Here is a 19,952-nt window from a genome sequence, read left to right as displayed (position 1 = left end):
CCTGGAAACCGTGGCTCCTGGAAACCGTGGCTCCTGGAAACCGTGGCTCCAGGAGGCGGAACAAAGGGTGGGGGCGTGGCTTTCGTTTCCGCGCGCCTGGGCTGGAACCCCTAGACGTCACCAACGAGTATTGTGATTCCTATTGGCGACTTCAGGCAGGCCCCACCCTCCACCGGGACGTCACAATGCGGAAGTTGTCCTGTGCGGTTCAAAGTGATAGTTCCTCCTCTGTGCAACATCTACTTTCCATTCCTTTTCTCATCCTTTGTCGGGGGAGGGAGAATACTGCTCGCTTGCAGTAACTGAACGGAGAAGAAGTAAGTCCAGGGAGCAGCCAGGCTCTGCAAAGGTCGGTTAACTTGTCTCTCTTTTCCATACATTGACATGCTTTGCTCCCCTACCTTGACATATTAATTTGGCTAAAAGAATGGCCTCTTTCCTAAAGTTCACATCTTATAGGGGTAATTTCTCATTTCAGTAATCTGTCAATTAATAAGACAATTGAGTCTGATGTTATTTGGTGAATATTTGACACGTTATTTATGATTCTCTAAGGTTCATTTATAAGATTTCTGGCCTTTTAACATAGTCCTGTAGGTACATTATATCTACACAATAATAGGATACCTGTTTATTTCTTTCAAATGCTCATCCAATTTTATTTTGTACTAATTTATCGACCCCAATTCCAAGAACCATGTAGGCAGCGAGTTCCAGATCATTCTCAATTCCTGCCTCAATAATGTTCTTCCTCACATCCCCTACGTATTTTTAATCACAAACAGCATGCATAATGACCAACTTTAAATAACATGTACATACACATAATATGAACTTTAATAACACTTACATACATATAATATGAATTTCTAAAGCTCACATTTTAAAATTAAATAACATACATACGTACACACGTAATATGAATTTCTATCATGTACCAGCAGTGATAACTTGTGTAAACTCCTTTTACAGGCTGATTAAAGAGGAGGATTCACACAAACGAATCTCGGAACAAACACTACATCAATATCTTACGGAGTCACTCAATTCATCAGTGTGGAATATCATCGGCACATAAATCAAGGAAGAGAAATATTTGTCCATTCTGTCTGCTTCCACAGGTTTCAAACATCAGTGTGACTGAAGGAGTACCCAACGTTCCACACAGTGTTCCAGTGCGCTGACCAATTGTTACACTCTGAGGAAAGCATCGCACTATTCAGACCAGGAAAGAGTATATCCATGTTTTGGGTGTGAGCAAAGTTTCGACTGATTGCCGAACCTTGAGAGACACAAATACTCCTCCGCCATGGAGAAACCGTGGAAATGTGGGGACTGTGGGAAGGAATTTTCGTCCCCGTCTGCCCTGGCGATTCACCGACGCAGTCACACCGGGGAGAGGCCGTTCACATGCTGCGTGTGCGGCAACGGATTCACTCACTCATCCCATTTGGTCACCCACCGGCGGGTCCACACCGGGGAGAGGCCATTCCGATGCCCTGAGTGTGGGAAGGGGTTCACTCAGTCATCCCACCTGATTACCCACCAGCGGGTCCACACTGGGGAGAGGCCGTTCCGATGCTCTGAGTGTGGGAAGGCCTTCGGTCAACCATCTCACGTGCGACTACACCAGCGGGTGCACAGTGGCGAGAGGCCGTTTAACTGCTCCGAGTGCGGCAAAGGATTCGGCGATCTGTCTGCCCTGCAGAACCACCGCACGGTCCACTCCGCCGAGCGGCGCTTTGCCTGTTCCATGTGCGGGAAGCAGTTCACCCGGCTCACCAACTTGCAGCGGCACCAGATGGCTCACACCGGAGAGAAGCCGTTCGCCTGCTCCGCCTGTGGGAAGGCCTTCACCCGGTCGACCAGCCTGCTGGCCCACCGCCGGGTCCACACCGGGGAGAGGCCCTTCACCTGCCTGGTCTGCCGGAAGGGATTTGCTGATGCGTCCAGCCTGCGGAAGCACCGGCGCATCCACACCGGGGAGAGGCCGTTCGCTTGCTCTGTATGTGGCAAGGCCTTCACCCGGTCATCCCACCTGCGACTGCACCAGCGGGTTCACACCGGGTAGCAGCAGGTGAGCATCGGAAAGGAATTCTGTTGGTCTATCCAGCCTGAAGAAAGACCGCCAAGTCCATATCAGGGAGAGAGACGAATGGTTCTGCTTAGCACGTGAGAAGAGCATAACTAAATCATTCAATTTGCAATGATTCAAGCGCATTTAGCTGCTCTGACAATAGGCATTATTTGCAGTTATTTTTATCGAGTGGTTCAGACACAATATGTTTTATTGTTGTCACATGTACCGAGATACAGTGAAAAGTGTTGTTTTGTGTGCTATACAGCCAGATCATACCATACAAAGTCCATCAGGGTAGCAGAACACAATGCAGAGTAAAGCGTTAGAACCACAGAGAAGGTGCGGAGAGAGAGATCAGCATTAACATTTGAGCAATCTGTTCAAAAGTCTGATAACAGCAGGGAACAAGCTGTTTTTGAAACTGTTTGCATGGGACACAAGCTGTTCTTGAATCTGTATGGATGTGTATTCAAACTTTTTTACCTCCTGCCCAATGGAAGAGAGTATAAGCGGAGGGTGGGAAGGATCTTTGATTATGTTGGTTACTTTTCTGAGGCAGCAGAATGTATACATGGAGTCGATGGATAGAAGGCTGGTTTGCCTGATCGACTCGGCTGTGTTCACGATTCTCTGTAGTTTCTCGCGAGCTTGGGAAGAGCAGTTGCCATATGATGCACCTCTGGACTTGAACTCAGCCACCCTGGCCCAGAGGGAGGGACATTACTGCTGTGTTACAAGCTCCCTGGATGTTAATTGTAGATATTTTCCAATGAGCTTGTTCAGAGAAGTTAGTACATACTGGGAGAAGATGGAACTTGAACCCGGGCCCTCTGGCTCAAAGATAGGGACACTACCACTGCTCCACTAGAGCCCTCTGGATATTAATTGTACTGACTGAGATTAATTATATCCCACGTGAATCAATGGCTACTTGAGCACATTGTATGGAAAATGGAGTCAGGAGGTACTTGTGGGAATTCCTTGCATTGGGGTAAGTGATGTTTTAAGTAAGATTTCTTGAAACAATAAAGTGTATACCGTATTAGTCAGACCTATCAGTACTAGCTTAGTTTATCAATAGTCATAATCTTTATTAATAGTTGTAGTGTGGGATAGAACTCAGGATTTGCTGAAAATAAAGATACATTTTTGTCAAAGTTTTTTTTTATCTCGTCTTTTCTTTTTTATCTCCTCATCTGCACAATTCATAAGAAATACCAAAATAAAGCGAAAGCAACGTTTCAACTCTGAGAGGAAATTCAGGTGAGGGTTGGTCAAGTAAAATGAAGCTACAATAAGTAAACTAAAGGGAAAATCAAATTCACATAAGTGAAATAAAGTCATAGAGTCACGCAGCACAGAAACAGACCTTTCGGTTCAACTCGTCCGTGCCGACCCTAATCCCAAACTAAACTGCTCCCACCTGCCTGTGCTTGGACCATATCCCTCCAAACATTTCTTGTTCATAGTCAGAAGTCACACAACACCAGGTTATTGTCCAGCAGCTTTATTTGAAATCACAGACTTTCAGAGCGCAGCCCCTTTGTCACTGCACCTGAAAAAGGGACAAGCTCCGAAAGCTTGTGACTTAAAATAAATCTTTTGGACTATAACCTGGTGTCCTGCAACTTCTGACTTTGTCCACCCCAGCCCAATGTCGGCACCTCCACATCATTTCTCATTTATGTACTTATCCAAATGTTTTTAAACGTTGTATCTGTACCCGCATCCACCACTTCCTCTGGAGGTTCATTCCACACACGAACCACTTTCTATATAAATAAATTGCCCCTCATGTCTTTATAAAATCTTTCTCCTCTCACCTTGAAAAATACACCCCCTAGTCTTGAAATTCCCACCCTGGGGAGAAGACACCTACCAGTCACCTCATCTATACCTGTAATGATTTTCTAAACTTCTATAAGGTTGCCCCCTCATCCTCCTTCGCTCCAGTGAAATAGCTCCCAGCCTGCCCAACCTCCTCTTATAACTCAAACCCTCCATTCCTGGCAACATCCTGGTAAATATCTTCTGAACCCTCTCCAGCTTAATAATATCCTTCCTGTGACAGTGAGACCAGGACTGGACATAGCACTCTAGATGAGGCCTCATCAACATCCTGTATGACCTCAACCTAACATCCCAATCCAATACTCAAAGGTCTGAGCGAGAAGGCAAGGGAGCTAAATGCCTTTGTAACCACCCTATGTGTGAGGCATACTTCAAAGAATCATGTACCTGAATACCTAGGTCTCTTGGTTCTACAACATTACCTGAAGCTCTACTGTTCATTGTATAAGTCCTGCCCTTGTTTGTTTTACCAAAATGCGATACGTCCCATTTATCCAATTTAAATTCCATCTGTCACTCTTCAACCCATTGACCTAACTGATCAAGATCTCTTTGTAATCTTAGATAATCTTTTCCCCTGTCCACTATAGCACCAAACTTGGTGTCATCTATGAATTTACTAACCATGCCTTCTATATTAAGTGAAACCATGCCATTGGCAGCTTCATCACATGTATGTATGAGAAGTTGTAGATGCTGCCAATGACATCACTGTCTGCAGGAAGTACAACTCACCTGCAGAATCTCTTGAGTTTCAGAGCCTGCAGTGTTGCTGGAGTCACTGTGATGCATCTGTTTTTCTTCCAGGTCTTGACCCTCTGCAGTTCTTAGTTTTATTATTATTGCTGCCAGATTCTTGGTCAAAAATGGGATGATTTCCCTTCAAATGTAAATGCTTCGCTTCTCTGTTTTTCAACCCCTGGTAAATAGATTAGAAAGTTTTGACCTTAGACAGGATTAGTTGCATTGGAAATAACTCATGAAAGAAAAATAGGTTGCATAAAATGCCCAGCATTTCATCCCTGAATAGGTCTGACACTTCCAGCTCCAGAGTCCCACAGCTCTCTAAATCCTGGGGAAGGTCTGGCAATTGCTTTACTGACAGATGCTGCACGGAGGAGGAAGTTTCAGTTAATGTTGTTATGAAGTTGGGTAGAGTATTCATGCATTGGAAGGCAGGAAATTAGAATTTGTTTTGGTAAAAATTATGGTGGGGAAAAGAGTGCTGTGGTCCCTTTAAGAGCTTGTGCTTTGTCTATGTTTGGAAGTTTATAAATACAGGTGCACGAGTGCCCTAATGGAAACATTTTGTATAGAACAGCCAAGCAGCATTTTTTTCCCAAGACAACAAGATTGAAATTGGCTAATTAATTTAAACCAAGCACCTAGATACAGAAAGCCAATTGAATTTAAATCTGATAGTATTGACAACCTGAAACCAATCATAAGAATTTGATTAAGTCACTATGGGTTTATAAAACAAGGGCATTTGGAAAATCCGAGAGAGCGATCTGCGACATGCCAGAGTTAGCATCATTCAGCTCTTAGAGAAAGGCCACCTAATTAATTTAAGGTACCACAGTATTTTAGGTCAGAGTCCTCATTGAAGAAATTATAGATATAAACATCCTTGATTGTATAATTAACGGAAGAAAGGCATTTGTGAATAGAGTGGAAAAGACAGTCTGTGAACTTGGAGAGATTAAGTTATAATTCATTGTTCTTTTACTAATTGAGTTTATTAAATTGGACTTGTGTTTATTTGAACAGTATTCCAGTAGATTTTAGAAAGTTAGGAAATAGTACTTAGGGCAACTTGTTCAGTTTGTTAGTAACTCTGCTCATTTGTTCCTTGTTAGTTAAATAAATAAATTGTTTCTTGTTATTTGTAAATTGGAGATCAGGGATTATCTTTCTTTTAATCACTCTTTTAACAGATTACGAGGGGAAAGTCGAGCTTCTCTGGGTGTTGCGGGGGGTAATTATGAGAGGGGAGCCTCTACTCCCGTCATAACAGATTGGCGCTTGTGTTTTAGTTTAATTATCAGAGGGGTTTGGCTATTCCTCCTCCGTAACACGTGAAACTCAAAAAAGAAACCCTGCTGCTGCATGAAAATCAAACGTGGAGGGAAATGAAGGGAAGTCATTTTACATTTTGCAGCCTCCTCTTCCCATCCAAAACGCCCTGAGCTGGAGAACAGCGCACAGGCGCAGTGTGGTCCCCGCTGTCCGGAGCAGACGAGGTGCGGTGGTGGTGGAAGGGGCGGCTGTCCGGAGCAAGCGCAGTGCCGCATGTGGGCGGGGCTCAATCGGTCCCTTGGGGAGCAGCCGCCGTCGCCGGGAAGCAGGGGGCGTGCCCCCTCCCCGATCGTCTTCTCGCTTCAGCCCGGGCCGGTTGCCCTGGAAACCGTGGCCCCAGGAGGCCGAACAAAGGGTGGGGGCGGGGCGACCCTGATCGCGCCGCTGGCCTGGAACCCGAGGACGTCACCAACGAACACCGTAATTCCTATTGGCGGCTTCGGGAAGGCCCCGCCCTCCACTGGTGGGCGTCACAACGCGGAAGTAGATCCGTGAGGAAGGAGGGAGGGAGAGAGAAAAGTGCTCCCTTGTTCCCTTGTTCCCTTGCAACAACTGAAGGGACAGGAAGTGAATCCAGGGAGTAGGCAGGCTCGGCAAAGGTCGGTTAATTTGTCTCTCTTTTCCATACATTGACATTCTTTGCTCCCTCACCTTGATATATTAATTTGGCTAAAAGAATGGCCTCTTTCCTAAAGTTCACATCTTAAAGCGATAATTTCTCATTTCAGTAATCTGTCAATTAATAAGACAATTGAGTCTCGTGTTATGTGGTATATTTTGACACGTTATTTATGATTTTCTAAGCTTCTTTTCTAATGATATCTAGTCTTTTAACATAGTAGGTACATAATATCTACACAATAATAGGCTGCATGTTTATTTCTTTCAAATTCTTATCTAATTTTATTTTGTAACAATTTATTGCCCCCAATTTCAATAACCATGTAGGCAGCGAGTTCCAAATCATTCTCAATTCCTCCTTCATTAATATTCTTCCTCACATCCCCTATCTATCTTTAATCACAAACAATATGTATAATGACTACTTTTCAAAATTAAATAACATGTACATACACACATAATGTGAGCTTTAATAACACTTGCATACACATAATATGAATTTCCAAAGCTCACATTTTAAAATTAAATAACATACACACATAATATGAATTTCTATCATGTACTGACAGTGACAACTTGTGTAAACTTCTTTTACGTGCTGATTAAAGGGGAAGATTCACACACACAAGTCTCAAAACAAAGATATGTCAATATGTTACGGAGTCACTCAATTCATCGGAGTGGAATATCATCGGCATTTAAATGAAGAAAGAGAAATGTATGTCTGTTCTGTCTGCTTCAACAGGTTTTAAACATCAGTGTGACTGAAGGACTTTTCTACAATCCACATTGTGTTCCAGTGCACTGACCAAACAGAGGAAAGCATTGCACCATTCACAACGGGAAAGAGTATACCTGTGTTTGGGATGTAAACGAAGTTTCGACTGATTGCCAAACCAGGAGAGACACAGGGACCCCTGCACCATGGAGAAACCGTGGAAATGTGGGGACTGTGGGAAGGAATTTTCATCCCCGTCTGCACTGGCGATTCACCGACGCAGTCACACCGGGGAGAGGCCGTTCACATGCTGCGAGTGCGGCAACGGGTTCACTCACTTGTCCCACTTGGTGACCCACCGGCGGGTCCACACCGGGGAGAGGCCGTTCCGCTGCTCCGTGTGCGGGAAGGGGTTCACTCAGTCCTCCCACCTGATTACTCACCAGCAGGTCCACACCGGGGAGAGGCCGTTCCGCTGCTCTGAGTGCGGGAAGGGGTTCACTCAGTCGTCCCACCTGATTACTCACCAGCGGGTCCACACCGGGGAGAGGCCGTTCCGCTGCTCTGAGTGCGGGAAGGGGTTCACTCAGTCGTCCCACCTGATTACTCACCAGCGGGTCCACACTGGGGAGAGACCATTCCGCTGCTCTGAGTGCGGGAAGGCCTTCGCTCAGCCATCTCAACTGCGACTACACCAGCGGGTGCACAGCGGCGAGAGGCCGTTCAACTGCTCCGAGTGCGGCAAAGGATTCGGCGATCCGTCTGCCCTGCAGAACCACCGCACGGTCCACTCCGCCGAGCGGCGCTTTGCCTGCTCCGTGTGCGCGATGCAGTTCACCCGGCTCGCCAACTTGGAGCAGCACCGGATGGCTCACACCGGAGAGAAGCCGTTCGCCTGCTCCACCTGCGGCAAGGCCTTCAACCGGTCGACCAGCCTGCTGGCCCACCGCCGGGTCCACACCGGGGAGAGGCCCTTCACCTGCCTGGTCTGCCGGAAGGGATTTGCTGATGCGTCCACCCTCTGGAAGCACCGGCGCATCCACACCGGGGAGAGGCCGTTCGCTTGTTCCGTGTGCGGCAAAGCCTTCACCCGGTCATCCCACCTACGACGACACCAGCAGGTTCACACTGGGTAGCAGCAGGTGAGCATCGGAAAGGAATTTTGTTGGTCTATCCAGCCTGAAGAAACACCACCAAGTCCATACCAGCGAGAGAGATGAACGGTTCTGCTCAGCACAGGGAGGGCTTAACTGCGTCATTCAATTTGCAATGATTCAAGCGCATTTAGCTGCTCTGACAATAGGCATTATTTGCAGTTATTTTTATCGACTGGTTCAGACATGTTATGATTTGATTTGATTTATTGTTGTCACACGTACCAAGATACAGTGAGAAGTGTTGTTTTGTGTGCTATGCAGCCAGATTGTACCATACAAAGTGCATCAGGGTAGCAGAATAGAGTGCAGAATAAAGTGTTAGAGCCACAGAGAAGGTGCGGAGAGAGAGATCAGCATTAACATTTGAGGGGTCCATTCAAAAGTCTGATAACAGTGGGAACAAGTTGTTCTTGAATCTGTTTGTCTGTGTATTCAAACGTTTCTACCTCCTGCCTGATGGAGGGTGAGAAGGATCTTGATTATGTTGGTTACTTTTCTGAGGCAGCAGGATGTATAGATGGAGTTGATGGATAGAAGGCTGGTTTTCCTGATAGACTGTGCTGTGTTCAAGACTGTCTGTGGTTTCTTGCGAGCTTGGGAAGAGCAGTTGCCATATGATGCACCTCTGGACTCAGACCCAGCTACCCTGGCCCAGAAGGAGGGACATTACTGCTGTGTCGCAAGAGCTCCTCGGGCGTTAATTGTAAATATTTTCCAATGAGCTTGTCCTGAGAAGTTAGTACACACCTCTGGAGTGGATGGAACTTGAACCTGGACCTCTTAGCTCAGAGATGGGACCCCTACCACTGCTCCACTAGAGCCCACCGGATATTAATTGTATTGACAGAGATTAATTATATCCCACATTGAATTGATGGTTACTTGTGGACATTGTATGGAATGAAGTCATTAGGTACGTGTGGGAATTCCTTGCATTGGGGTAGGAGATGTTTTAAGTAAGATTTATTGAAACAATAAAGTGTCTACCATATTAGCCAGACCTAACAGTATTAGCTTAGTTTATCAATTGTTGTAAGCCTTATTCATAATTGTAGTGTAGGACAGAACTCGGGTTTCATTGAAAATAAAGATACATTTTGTTAAAGTTTTTTTTATCTCGTGTTTTCTTTCATCTTTTTATTTCATCATCTGCACAATTCACAGGAAATACCAAAGTAATAGGAAAGCAACATTTAAACTCTGAGAGGAGATTCAGGTGAGAGGTGGTTGAGTAAAATGATGCTATAATGATTAAACTAAAGGAAAATCAAATTCACCTAAGTGAAATAAAGTCAGTGATGCAGCATAGAAACAGACCTTTCGGTCCAACTCATCTGTGCTGCCCCAATCCCAAACTAAACTGCTCCCACCTGCTTGGACCATATCCCTCCAAATTTTTCTTATTCATACACTTATCCAAATGTCTTTTAAATGTTGTAACTGTACCCACATCCACCACTTCCTCTGGATGTTCATTTCATACATGAACTACTCTCTAAATAAATTGCCCCTCATGTTTTTACAAAATCTTTCTCCTCTCACCTTAAAAATTGTCCCCCTAATCTTGCAATCCCCCATGCTAGGAAAAGGGCACCTGCCATTCACCTTATTTATACCTGTCATGACTTTATAAACCTCTATAAGGTTGCCCCTCAACCTCCGACACTGCACTGAAATATCCCAGTCTATCCAGCCTCTCCTTTTCACTCAAACCCTCCATTCCCAGCAACATCCTGGTAAATGTCTTCTGAACCCTCTCCAGCTTAATAATATCCTACCTACAACAGGGCGACCGGAACTGGACACCATACTCCAGAAGAGGCCTCACCAATGTCCCGTACAACCTCAACATGACATCCCAACTCCTATACTGAAAAGACTGAGCAATGAAGGCAAGTGTGCTAAACGCCTTCTTAACTATCCTACCTGCGATGCAAACTTCAAAGAATTATGTATCTGAATCTCTAGGTCTCTCTGTTTACAACACTACCCAAGCCCCTACTTTTAATTGTGTAAGGCCTGTCCTTGTTCGTTAGTTCTTAGCATTAAAGGGATCAAAGGGTGTTCCTTTATATATGCTGCGCTTGTCCTTCTAGATGGAAGTGGTCATGGGTTTGGAAGGTGCTGTCTGAGGATCTTTGGTGAATTTCTGCAGTGCATCTTGTAGATAGTACACACTGCTGCTACTGAGCGTCGGTGGTGGAGGGAGTGGGTGTTTGTGGATGTAGTGCCAATCAAGCATGCTGCTTTGTCCTGGATGGGGTCAAGCTTCTTGAGTGTTGTTGGGGCTGCACTCATCCAGGCAAGTGGGGAGTATTCCATCATACTCCTGCCTTGTGCCTTGTAGATGGTGGACAGGCTTTGAGGAGTCAGGAGATGAGTTACTTGCCGCAATATTCCCAGCGGCTATTTGTGCTTTGGCTGGTGTTTCAGAAAGTGGGCTGTCCGAGTGAATGCTTTCCCGTGCACGGAGCATGTGAACGGCTTCGCCCCGGTGTGACGGTACCGATGAATCCCCAGCCTGAAATTGGTAACCAAAAACCTTCCCACAGTTCCAGCATTTCCACGGTCTCTGCCTGCTGTCATGCACCCGTGTTTTGACAGGCCAGGGGGACTGGCTAAAGCCCTGTCCGCAATTAAGACACACATACAGTTTCTCTCCTTCCATGTGAAAGAAAACGTCCAGGAGACTCTATCAGGTCCTGACACGATGTTGGGTCATTCGAGCACCGTGTAGAATTACTTTAAAAACAGAGAGAAAAAAAAAAATAAAAAACAACACAAGATCATGTTGTGAAACTCAGCTGGATCAAGCCAGTAACCAGATTTGATTTCTTGTTGTCACGTACTGAGATACAGTGAAAAGTATTGTTGAGTTATAAAGAGAAGCTGGGACTTCTTTCACTGGAGCGCAGGAGGTTGAGAGGTGACCTTATAGAGATTTATAAAATCACGAGGGGGGAGAAATGAATGGCAGGTGTCTGTTCCCTGGGCGGTGGATTTCAAGACTGGGGGGCATATTTTTAAGGTGAGAGAAGAAAGATTCTATAAAGGACAGGAGGGGCATTTAAAAAAAACTCAGAGTGGTTCACATGTGGAATGAGCTTCCAGAGGTAAGTGGCAACATTTTCTTGCAGAGGATGGTGCTTGTATAGAACAAACTGCCAGAGGAAGTGGTGGAGGCTGGTACAATTACAACATTTAAAAAGCATCTGGATGGGTACATGAATAGGAAGGGATATGGGCCAAATACTGGCAAATGGGACTAGATTAATTTAGGATATCTGGTTGGCATGGACGAGTTGCACTGAAGGGTCTGTTTCCATGCTGTACATCTCTAAGATTCTATAAGTGGTGGATGCTGGTACAATTACAACATTTAAAAGACATTTGGATAAGTACATGAAAAAGAGGGATATGGGCCAAATGCAGGCAGGTCAGACTATTTTAGTTTGGGATTATGGTTGGCATAAACTGGTTGGACTGAAGGGTCTGTTTCCATGCTGTGTGTCTCTATTGTATTGTGTGCTGTCCAGACAAATCATACCTTACATAGGTACATCAAAGTAACAGAATAGAATGCAGAATATAGTGTAACAGCTACAGAGATGGTGCGGAGAAAGATCACCTCTAATATATGAAAAGACCAATCAGAAGTCTGATAACAGTGGGGAAGAAGCTGTTCTTAAATCTGTTAGTTTTGAGGAAGGGTCACTGGACCCTAAATGGATTTCTCTCCACAGATGCTGGGCAGACCTGCTGAGATTTTCAAGCAATTTCTGCTTTTTTTTTTGGAAAAAGACTGTCACTCATTCCCTCCTGACACTCCAATGAGAAGTGCAAATATAAACGGCAGCTCACCATCACCTTCTCCAGGGATATTGTAATGAATCCTGGCTCAGCCAATAGCCTGAGAAAAATAAATCACAATCTCCTGCAATGAGTGATAGAAATGGCTGAGAGAACCATCTGAAGCCCCCCTTCCTCTACTTTCGCATTGCCAATGATCATGTACACAAACAAAGTTGCTGGAAAAGCTCAGCAGGTCTGCCAGCATCTGCCAATGATCATGCGACCAGCCCGGGCATCCAGGCGCAAGCCCTCCGCGGGACGTTGCCCCCTACAAAGATGGCGCTGACGTGTGCCTGAAGCTGAGGTTTGCCCCTATAAAGATGGCGGCCGCAGCTCGAGGTCTTCGACCGGGAATAAGTGACGGATTGCGCTGCCCCGCGTCAAACCCGGCGTCGGCACGCAAGGGCGTGGGGCCACTGGGTCGTTCTGAAATATTCGTAATATTCGTGACAGGTTCCAACATAACCCACCACATCGATCAGATCTGGGTTCCTAAATACCCAAACTGCACATACTCAGCCCCGCCCCTGACGCGGGGTGATTGGCGGCAGCTGCGGGCCAATAGGGAGAGGGGGCGGGACTGGAAGACTGCTCGAGAGCGGCCGGTCCTCCAACAAATCGGTGCGAATGAGAGGGCGGGGCTGGAGCTTCATGGTTCCGGCTGGTAACTCAACCAATCGGAGATAAGGGCGTTGAGCAGTACTGGAGCGCTGAGCGGGAGCGGACGGTCCTCCAAACCAATCGGGGTGAATGAGGGGGCGGGGCTGGAGGACCGTGGTACCGGTTGGTCCTCCAACCAATCGGAATAAAGAGTGGGCGGGACTGGAGGGACGTGTGTGTTTTCCGACCAATGAGAATGAAGGAGAGCGGGGCGGGCCTGGAAGACTGGGTAGTGCGGCCGGTCCTCCAACCAATCGAAATGAACGGGAGAGATGGGCCTGGACCTCCAACCAATCCGAATGAATGGGTAGGCGGGGCTCCGTGAAAGGCCCAGGGTCACGGTGAGCGGAGAATGGTTTGTACAGTGTCTGGGTTAGGGGGAGAGAGGGAAGGAGTGGCAGTGTGCTGGTCTTTGAACTGGCAGATTCTGGTTCGGCTCCCTCCTGCTCCAGAGGTGTGTAAGAACATCTCAGTAGTCGGCTTAGTTACAAAATATCTGTAACACATAAAAACAAAGAGGTGACTCTCATGCCCCTGCAACTGAGTGACTGTCTGGGTCATTGCAAAGGGAATGAGCATTGCAATGGGTCACAGGTAGGCCAGACCAGGTAAGGATGGCAAATTTATTTCAATTATTAATGAAGAACTGTGGGTGCTGGAATTCTGAAACAAAAACCAGGAAGTGCTGGAGAAACCCTACAGGTCTAACAGTTTAATGTTTCAAGACTAGTGATCCTTTGTCAGACTGAAAATAGCTGGGAAAAGTCGGTATTTATGCTGATAATGGTGGGGCATAGGGAGTGAATAAAGTATGAGGGTGCCCAGAGAGAGAAAAAAAGTGGATGGGCAAACAAAGAGATTGCTAATGATAAGCTGAGAGAGACATAAATGCTGGTAAGGTTACCAATGAGAAGTTCCCTGAAGAACATTAGTGGACCAGATGAATGTTTATGACAATTGGTAATCGGCCATAGTCTGCTTACAAATTTATTCAATTGAAATTTATATTGCACCTTCTCCCATGGTGTGATCTGAACCATTTTCTTGGGTTATCGATACAGTGACATTACCAGCATCCCACCATCTTTACACTCTAGTAAATAAGCATGCTCCCTAGATGTCTGTTCTGAATTTTGACTTTGTATTTAAGCCCTGTTCTGTTTGGCCTGCTTTAGAAAGGATAGTATTAAGCCGGAGAAGGTTCAGGAAAATTTGACCAGGATGCTGCAAGGAATGGAGGGTTTGCATTATAAAGAGAGGCTGGATAGGCTGGGACATTTTTTCACTGGAGTGTAGGAGGTTGAGGGGTGAGGTTTGTAAAATCATGAGGGGTATAGATAAGATGAATGGCTGGTGTCTTTCCCCTAGGGTGGGGGGGGAGGGGGTGTGGATTTCAAGGTTATGGGGCATATTGTTAAGAGAGGAGAAATATTTTGAGAGAAAAAATGATTTAAAAAAAGACCTAAGGGGCAGTTTTTTTTACACATAGTCATTCATGTGTGGAATGAGCTTCCAGAGGAAGTAGTGGACGTGAATACAGTTATAACATTGAAAATACATTTGCATAAGTGCATAAATTGGAAAGGCTTACAAGGATATGGGCCAAATGCAGGCAGGCAGGACCAGTTTAGTATGGGACTATGGTCGGCGTGGACTGGTTGGACCAAAGGCTTTGTTTCCATGCTGCATGACTATATTCAGACTGATGAGTTATGTAATTTCCTGCTACAGGTGATTAGAAGGGAAGGATTTGCAGATGCTAAGCTGAAACCGTACCCCCTGCCAAGCTCTGGGTGAGTCACTCAAACCGTTTCAGGACGTGGAAGGAGAAATCTTAGCTCTGGCTGTGGGAAACTGTCAGCAGGACTGGAGTCAAAACTCTTATTCAGCTGTGAGAACGCTGCGGTGACCTAACTCTAGTAAGAGTTACACAGACAGAAGAAGACATAGCGTCATTCACAGCAGCTGCGGGTAAGGATTCAACCCACGATCCAACCTGGAGAGACACGGGGAAGATCGCAGCATGGCGAAGCGGTGGAAATGCGGAGATTGCGGGAAGGGATTTGATTACCCATCCCATCTGGAAACCCATCGACGCAGCCACACCGGGGAGAGGCCATTCATCTGCTCCGAGTGCGGGAAAGGGTTCACTCAGTTGCAACACTTGCTGGCCCACCAACGGGCTCACTCCAACAGGAGGCCGCTGAAATGTTTCGAGTGCGAGAAAACCTTCAAAAGGAGGAACCACCTGATGCAGCACCAGCAGACTCACACCGGGGAGAGGCCGTACACCTGCCCCGAGTGCGGGAAGGGCTTCGCTCAGTCCTCCACCCTGATGAGGCACCGGCAAACTCACACGGGCAGGAAGCCCTTCACCTGCTCGGTGTGCGGGAAAGGCTTCATCCAGTCATCCACCCTGCTGAGGCACCAGCGGGTTCACACCGGGGAGAGGCCGTTCACCTGCCCCGTGTGCGGGAAGGGACTGACTCGGTTGAGCACCCTCACTTCGCATCAGCGTGCTCACACCGTCAAGTAGCCCTTCAAAATGCCGTGCGAGGGCGGTGTGCGCTTCAAGCAGGAAGCTGAGGCCCTCTCACTGGGGGAAGAGGCCACTCACCTTCCGTGTTTTGGCAAAGGGATTCCCTCAGTCCGTCTCACTTGCTGAGACCCCAGTGAGTGCGGACGCAAGGTTCAGATTCTGTTGTCGATCACGTGCTAATGTCACTGACCCCTTTAACCAGGCTGGAGTTTAATATTCCTGGAAGACGTCAAATAAATCAGCTTTTGTGGAGACACATTGTGTGCTTGTCCATATTTCTTCAGTGGAAGAGGAGAGTATTCATCTCCTGTTATTCACTGTTCCGTTTCGGGACTCTCTCTCTCCTCTTGTTTCACCATTAGTACTTTGGTTACTCGCGCAGCTAAACCCCACCTTCTAGCCCAGCTTTGGGATCCAGCGAATGGGTAACACACCCAGAATCTCTAAAATCAAAGTCAAAGAGTCATAGAGCTCGGAAACATACCCTTCAGTCCGCGCCGACCAGGTATCCCAATCTGATCTAGTCCCATTTGCCAGCATTTGGTCCATATCCCTCTCAACCCTTCCCATTCCTATACCCATCCAGATGCCTTTTAAATTTTGTAATTGTACCAGCCTCTACCACTTCCTCTGGCAGCTCGTTCCACACACGCACCACCCTCTGCATGAAAAGGTTGCCCCTTAGGTCCCTTTTAAATCTTTCCCCTCTCACCTTAAACCTGTGCCCTCTAGTTTTGGACTCCCCTCATCCTCAAACATTCTCTTGTTACCATATTAGTGACCTTCTCCAAATATAACATTATCAAATTTGACAGCCTTTTACAAGTTCAGTCAGATCCATTCATATTTGCCTAAGTGATGAGAGTTGATTGATTCAGTCCAAACAGATTCCCCCGAACCTCTCATTGCTAATGTTATGTTCCTTTTGGTGCCCTGTTCTTGGACAACATGGCTGCATAGATAACCAGACCGATCTCTATCTTCTCTGTCTCTCCGTCTCCCTGTCTTCTTTTTCTAGAATACTGTGTTCAGCTCTGGTGTCTCTGCCATAGGAAAGATGTCGTTAAACTTGAGAGAGCGCAGAAAAGATTTACAAGGTCGAAGGGCCTGTTTCTGTGCTGTATGACTAGGACTCACAGAAAGCTAACAATACAGGCACTCTTAAACAGTTAAGAAGGTTTCTGGTTTGTTAGCTTTTTATTACAAGGAGATTGGGGTACAAGAGCGAAGAAGACGTACTACTATTTAGTACCATCAAGGACTGAACTGATGAGAAATTTCTGGAGTCTCTAGGCTGTGAATCTTTGGAATTCTCAACTTCAGGGAGCTGTGTTTAGAGTCATACAGCATGGAAACAGACCCTTCAGTCCAACCAGTCCATGCTGACCATAATTGCAAACTAAACTAGTCCCACCTGCCTGCGCTTGGCCCATATCCCTCCAAACATTTCTTATTCATGTCCTTATACAAATATCTTTTATATGTTGTAACTGTACCCACATTCACCACTTCCTCTGGAAATTCATTCCACACATGAACCAGTCTGCTTATGTCTTTGTTAAAATCCTTCTCCTCTCACCTTAAAAACGTGCCCCCTGGCCTTGAACCCCGCCTCCCCATCCGAGGGAGAAGACACCTACCACTAACCCTATTCAAGCCCCTCATAATTTTAGGTCAAAAATCACACGATGCCAGGTTACACTCCACAACAGTAGGAACTGCAGATGCTGGAGAATCTGAGATAACAAGGTGTAGAGCTGGATGAACACAGCAGGCCAAGCAGCATCAGAGGAGCAGGAAGGCTGACGTTTCGGGCCTAGACCCTTCTTCAGAAATGGGGGAGGGGAAGGGGGTTTCTGAAATAAATAGGGAGAGGGGGAGGCGGATAGAAGATGGATAGAGGAGCACTGAGGTTTTTCCGGAGGGAGGAGGGTAACTTCTTCAGGGTAGGCATACTTAGAAGAGGCTTCGCAGTGGGGTTAAAATTGTTTCAGAGATAGTAGGAACTGCAGATGCTGGAGAATCTGAGATAACAAGGTGTCGAGCTGGATGAACACCGCAGGCCAAGCAGCATCAGAGGAGCAGGAAAGCTGACGTTTCGGACCTAGACCCTTCTTCAGAAATGCGGGAGGGGAAGGGGTTTCTGAAATAAATAGGGAAAGAGGGGGAAGCGGATGGAAGATGGATGGAGGAACACTTAACCCCACTGCGAAGCCTCTTCTAAGGATGCCTACCCTGAAGAAGTTACCCTCCTTCCTCCAGAAAAACCTCAGTGCTCCTCTATCCGTCTTCTATCCGCCTCCCCCTCTCTCCCTATTTATTTCAGAAACCCCCTTCCCCTCCCCCATTTCTGAAGAAGGGTCTAGGCCCGAAACGTCAGCCTTCCTGCTCCTCTGATGCTGCTTGGCCTGCTATGTTCATCCAGCTCTACACCTTGTTATCTCTATACTCCACAACAGGTTTATTTTAAAACACGCGCTTTGAGCAGAGCTCTGAAAGCTAGCATTTTCAAATAAACCTGTTGGACTATAACCTGGCGTCATGTGATTTTTGACCTTGTCCACCCCAGTCCAACACCAGCACCTCCACCTCAATTTTATAAACCTCTATAAAGGTCATCCCTCAACTTCCTACACTCCAGTGGATAAACATCCCAGCCTCTCCTCATAACTCCATTCCCAGCAACGTCCGGATAAATCTCTTTTGATCCTTCTTCTGCTTAATCATATCCTTCCTCTAACCAGACACAGCACTCCAGAAGGGGCCTCACCAATGTCCCAACTCCTACACTCACAGGCCTGAGCAATGAAGGCAAGCTCAATCCGTGTGCATGTTTCAAGAGATGGATGAGCTTTACAGGTCAGAACGCCTCTTCCTTATCCTGCTTCTCACGTTCGTTCAACCTGATGAATTCAGTTCTTGGCAGTCATCAAGGTGCCAGGCCGCAAGTCAGGCCCTAGACATGCCATTTACTGGTTACAAGTTTCAGGTAACAAGTCTTTGTGAAGCTGTGAAAAACGTAACCAGAGTTCTCCAGGAGTTCAGCCAGAGCGGGGAGAGCAACTTCATAGAGAACCACCACAGCGAGTCCCACTGTAGACCAGCCGTAGACCACCCCACTGTAGACCAGCAGAGACGGATAGAACAGGCTCAGGCCCTTCGGCCGACGACGCTGTGCTGAACAGGTCGCCAATTTAAACTCAAGAGATAGTAAGAACTGCCGACGCTGGAGTCAAGAGATTGCACAGTGTGGAGCTGGAGGAACACAGCAAGGCCAGGCAGCATCAGAGGAGCAGAAAAGCTGACGTTTCGGGTCAGGACCATTCTTCAAATTAAACTAATCCCTTCTGCCCGCCATTGTCCACATCCCTCCATTTGTTGCACATTCATGTGCTTAGCTAAAAGCCCCTGTCGCATCTACCTTCACCACCCACCCCCTAGCAGAGCTTTCCAGATACCTCCTGTGCAAAACCAAAACTTGCCCCTCACATCACCTTTGAACATGAGTGTTAATTACAGCAGGGAGCAGAGCCTGATGTTATCAAAATGGCGAGTTTATTTCAGCATAATTCATACAACATCTGACACGGTAATGGCCTCAAACAGCCTCACCTCAGGGGAGAAATCACTGAGTTCTCTGTCCGCATTTTACAGAACTCCCCTTCCTTCCTCTTCTTACTGGATGGGAAGGTGAGTTGCTCGTCTTTAATTCAACGCGGCTTCTGAGTGAGTTTAAACTTTACTAACAGGAGGGTCGTAGAAATCAAAGATCCTACGTTGTGCAAACAGGCCCTTCGGCGCAACAAGTCCACACCGAATCTCAGAGTGTCCCACCCAGACCCATCCCCCCCTGTAACCCACCTAATCTACGCATCCCTGGACACTACGGGGCAATTTAGCTCAGCCAATCCAGCTATCCTGCACATCTTTGGACTGTGGGAGGAAACCCCACGCAGGCACAAGGGGGGACGAATGTGCAAACTCCACACAGAGAGTCGCCCCGAGGGTGGGATCGAACCCAGGTTCCTGGCGCTGTGAGGCAGCAGTGCTAACCACTGAGCCACCATGCTGAATGACAGCCTTTCACACGGGAAAGGCGGGGTGGGGGAGTGCTCCTGAGTAACAGGGGTGTGAGACGGCTGTGGGAACAAACTACTTGGGCGGTGGCTCAGCGGTTAGCCTCACAGCACCAGGGACCCGGGTTCGATCCCATCCTCGGGCCACCCGTCTGTGTGGAGTTTGCACATTCTCTCCCCTCCCCCAATATCTGTGAGGGTTTCCTCTGGTCTCTCCACATCCTCCCAGTCCAAGGACGTGCAGGTTAGGGTGTGTTGGCTAAATTGCCCCGTAGCGTCCAGGCCATGGGAATAGAAGGGTGGGGGGTTGTGGGGGGGG

The 19,952-nt window shown here is 47.0% G+C and overlaps 1 protein-coding gene and 1 pseudogene across 1 annotated transcript in view; both read left to right on the top strand.

Moving 5' to 3' along the window:
* Positions 1–2,423, top strand: part of LOC109925654 (zinc finger protein 226-like) — a gene marked incomplete at its 5' end in the record, with an annotated part of 9,445 nt that extends 7,022 nt beyond the window's left edge. Inside the window, one exon of the mRNA XM_048619095.1 lies at positions 1,274–2,423. Within this exon, the coding sequence (XP_048475052.1) occupies positions 1,274–2,071 (798 nt within the window). The remainder of the gene's footprint in view (positions 1–1,273) is intronic.
* A 3,873-nt stretch (positions 2,424–6,296) lies between these two features.
* Positions 6,297–15,811, top strand: LOC125487452 (annotated as a pseudogene).
* Positions 15,812–19,952: the final 4,141 nt, after the last annotated feature.

Source organism: Rhincodon typus, chromosome 42, assembly GCF_021869965.1.
Source record: "Rhincodon typus isolate 14 chromosome 42, sRhiTyp1.1, whole genome shotgun sequence".
Classification (NCBI taxonomy): domain Eukaryota; kingdom Metazoa; phylum Chordata; class Chondrichthyes; order Orectolobiformes; family Rhincodontidae; genus Rhincodon; species Rhincodon typus.
The sequence above is the reverse complement of the archived record's forward strand: the minus strand, read 5'-3'. Positions and strand labels throughout refer to the sequence as shown.